We start from the raw sequence: 3,129 nt of genomic DNA on the forward strand, positions 1-3,129 counted from the left end.
CATTTCAATGATGGCCCACTCTGACTCTCATTGCCTCCTCGCTTGCAAAGTTCTTAAGATGGCTTGCCTGAGGCCTATTTGTAGTGCTAAGGCTCAGACCGATTGTAGTTCTGTTTTCAGTGCAAGCGTTTTCAGTTTAAAAGTGTTTAATGTAAGAAAACGTAGTGTTTTGCAATAAGTGTGACAATGTTGACAATGTGTTTTAGCTATGGTACCGCTGTGTGTTTAAGCCTTGGTTTAAGGTATGCTACAATACGTTTAGGTATTGAGGCTTTGGTCTAAGCATTCTTTTTTAGTGTGTAAGCAATAGGCAAAAACTGTAAACAATAACTACTGTAGTTTAAAATTATGTTTGTGTTTGTTTTGTTAAAGCCATTCATATATAGGGATTCCCACGTACCAGTCATGACCTCTTGCCACCCCTTTGCCACCCAATGTAAAATGTTATAGATCCGCCACTACCTATGCACTATAGGTTACTACCTATGTAAATAGTGCACGCCCTGGGAGAGTGCGAGGAGGAAGAAGAAACAAACGGCAGCTACAGGAGAGTGCGACCGACTTTGCAAACACGAGTCGGGTGCTGAGAAAAGGAATACAACTAAAAAGAAGCAAGAATTTCATAAGTCGATTCGAGGATCGCTGGATAAATGTGTCAGCACGTCTTACAGAAATGGGGTGGCCGCGTGCGCAGGATATGACTATATAGCTGTCGCGTGTTGAAAGTGATTCTGGCGCGTTCATCACCGTGTATGTCAATAAGCAGGGCCTCACCCCCTGCAACGGCTCTGGGGTGAGTCCACGGTCTGGGGAACACGAACAGGCCTCAGGACTAAATTAGTAGATCTAACAGACTTGGACGGACGCAAGGAAGAGGGAACGTTTTGTTATTAGCTTACGAGCCGTATTGTTGAATACCTTAGACAATAACTTATTACAGTAAAGAGTTGTCTTCTTATTTACAGTCTAGATATGAATGATTTGGACAATCCCCAGCAAATGAATATACGTCCAGAGCAGAGGGGTGGAGGCGATGGGATCAAGTGGAACCACGCTCTACTGGTTCTGCTGCTGGGGCTGGCGGCCTATCGTAAGCACCTCCACTAGGACACAGACAGTAGCTCACACATAATCACTGTCACATAGTCCCTCGAACCAGTCTGGTTGAGACCATGTCACACGTTGTTGGTATGTGGTCATAATTGTTCAAGAAGAGTCTCATTGACCATTGCAGCGCTCCCAGTCCTTCCAAATCTAGTTCTGCCTCAAATGAATACAGATAAGAGTTATTTTAAAAATAGGTTCCATTGTTCTATCGTTTTCTTCCTATCTCCCTGTCTCCATTTGTTCTCGCTTCTCCTCCTCCGACAGGGTGGGTATGGTCCAGTGCGTCCCGAAAGGAACTCCAGATGATGAAGATCCAGTACGAGGATAAGATCATGGGCGTCCGGGCTGAGTACGAGGTTGAGATCATGGGCGTCCGGGCTGAGTACGAGGTTGAGATCATGGGCGTCCGGGCGGAGTACGAGGATAAGATCATGGGCGTCCAGGCTGAGTACGAGGATAACATCATGGGCGTCCAGGCTGAGTACGAGGATAACATCATGGGCGTCCGGGCTGAGTACGAGGATGAGATCATGGGCGTCCGGGCTGAGTACAAGGATAAGATCATGGGCGTCCAGGCTGAGTACGAGGATGAGATCACGGGCGTCCGGGCTGAGTACGAGGATAACATCATGGGCGTCCAAGCTGAGTACGAGGATGAGATCACGGGCGTCCGGGCTGAGTACGAGGATAAGATCATGGGCGTCCGGGCTGAGTACGAGGTTGAGATCATGGGCGTCCGGGCTGAGCTGGAGAAGAAGCACCTTGAGGATATGGTTAGTGGAGCTGTGGAGATGAAAGGATGTGAGAGGTGTGGGGATGAGGAGGAGAGGGGAGGAGAGGGGAGTAGGGAAGAGAGGAGGAAGAGAAGAAGAAAGGAGAGATGGAGAAGAGAGGCGGGGGGAGGAGGAGATTGGAAAAGTGAAGAGGGGAGGAGAGAAGGGAGGAGGATAAGACAGGAAGGAACGAGAGGCATAGAGAGGCAGGTTCTGATTCTGACCCAGGGTCGCCACGGTGACCTGGCCTTCTGCTTCCTCTCCCAGGTTTACCGCAAGGCCGTGGTCTCCCAGATCCAGCAGCTCCGGGAGGAGAACCAGAGGCTGACGGTGCAGCATGCCCTTGCAGTCCTGGATACGGTGGAGGAGAGTCTGCTGAGACGGCAGGCGATCTTCTGCATCCTCTTCTCCTACGACTGGCAGCTGGACCTGGAGAGGGAGATCATGGATCGGGTCGAGAGGGAGAGAGAGGCCCTGGCTGGGCTGGACATAAAGAGGGGTCTGAATGACATCTTCAAAAAAGACGATAGACAGTGTATTTTGCCTGTATTGTATTCCGACCTGCTGAGGCAATACATGGAGATCTGGAGGAAACGTGTGTCCCAGAACAAACCAGGGAATAACTAATCTGCTGAATGTGCTGTTGCTTACTACAGCCACTGTTTGTTATGATAAGAGAGCATATTCCATGTGTTTTTACATTTTATTACAAGAAATGCATTCCCATGTGACAAAATTCATTACAAACATGAAATTGATTTGCCATAAGAATTTTGTTAGAAGAAACTTTGTAAGCTGTAATACATATAGACCTACTATTTGTGTCTTTGGATGAATGTGTCTGTGCTAAATAAATGAAATGTGATTGCTGGTTAGGAATAAGGACTGAAAATCACCTGGAAATAGGATTGAGCACAACAAATTAAGATTTGATTAAGTGTTCGATCATACATCTCGAAAGTCTTTAAAGTAAAAATGTATATATTTCACCTAATTTGTTCTCCCAAAGGACTATCTGCATTTTATACAATCCTTGCATTTTTATCATCCATAAATTATGTTTTTGTGCTGTCACTTGTAATCCTAAGTATGGACTTGGGGGTGTAATGTGTAGGTTGCACACTAGATGGCGCTTAAGAAACACAACTGAGAAAAACAGTGTCAATGGGAACCAGATAAGGAACATTTCCCTGGAAAAGACCTTGACTGTTGAGCCACAGACAAACAAACAAACAGCAGAAGCTCATGA

The 3,129-nt window shown here is 46.6% G+C and overlaps 1 protein-coding gene across 1 annotated transcript; it reads left to right on the plus strand.

Annotated features, from left to right (window-relative positions):
* The first annotated feature begins 445 nt into the window (after positions 1-445).
* LOC124467204 (repetitive organellar protein-like) lies at positions 446-3,065 on the plus strand. The gene is made up of 4 exons (XM_047019395.1): positions 446-793; positions 966-1,090; positions 1,372-1,880; positions 2,148-3,065. Exons 1-4 carry the CDS (start codon positions 753-755, stop codon positions 2,505-2,507), a joined length of 1,035 nt encoding a protein of 344 aa, XP_046875351.1. The 5' UTR covers positions 446-752; the 3' UTR covers positions 2,508-3,065.
* Positions 3,066-3,129: the final 64 nt, after the last annotated feature.

This window comes from Hypomesus transpacificus, chromosome 4, assembly GCF_021917145.1.
Source record: "Hypomesus transpacificus isolate Combined female chromosome 4, fHypTra1, whole genome shotgun sequence".
Lineage (NCBI taxonomy): Eukaryota > Metazoa > Chordata > Actinopteri > Osmeriformes > Osmeridae > Hypomesus > Hypomesus transpacificus.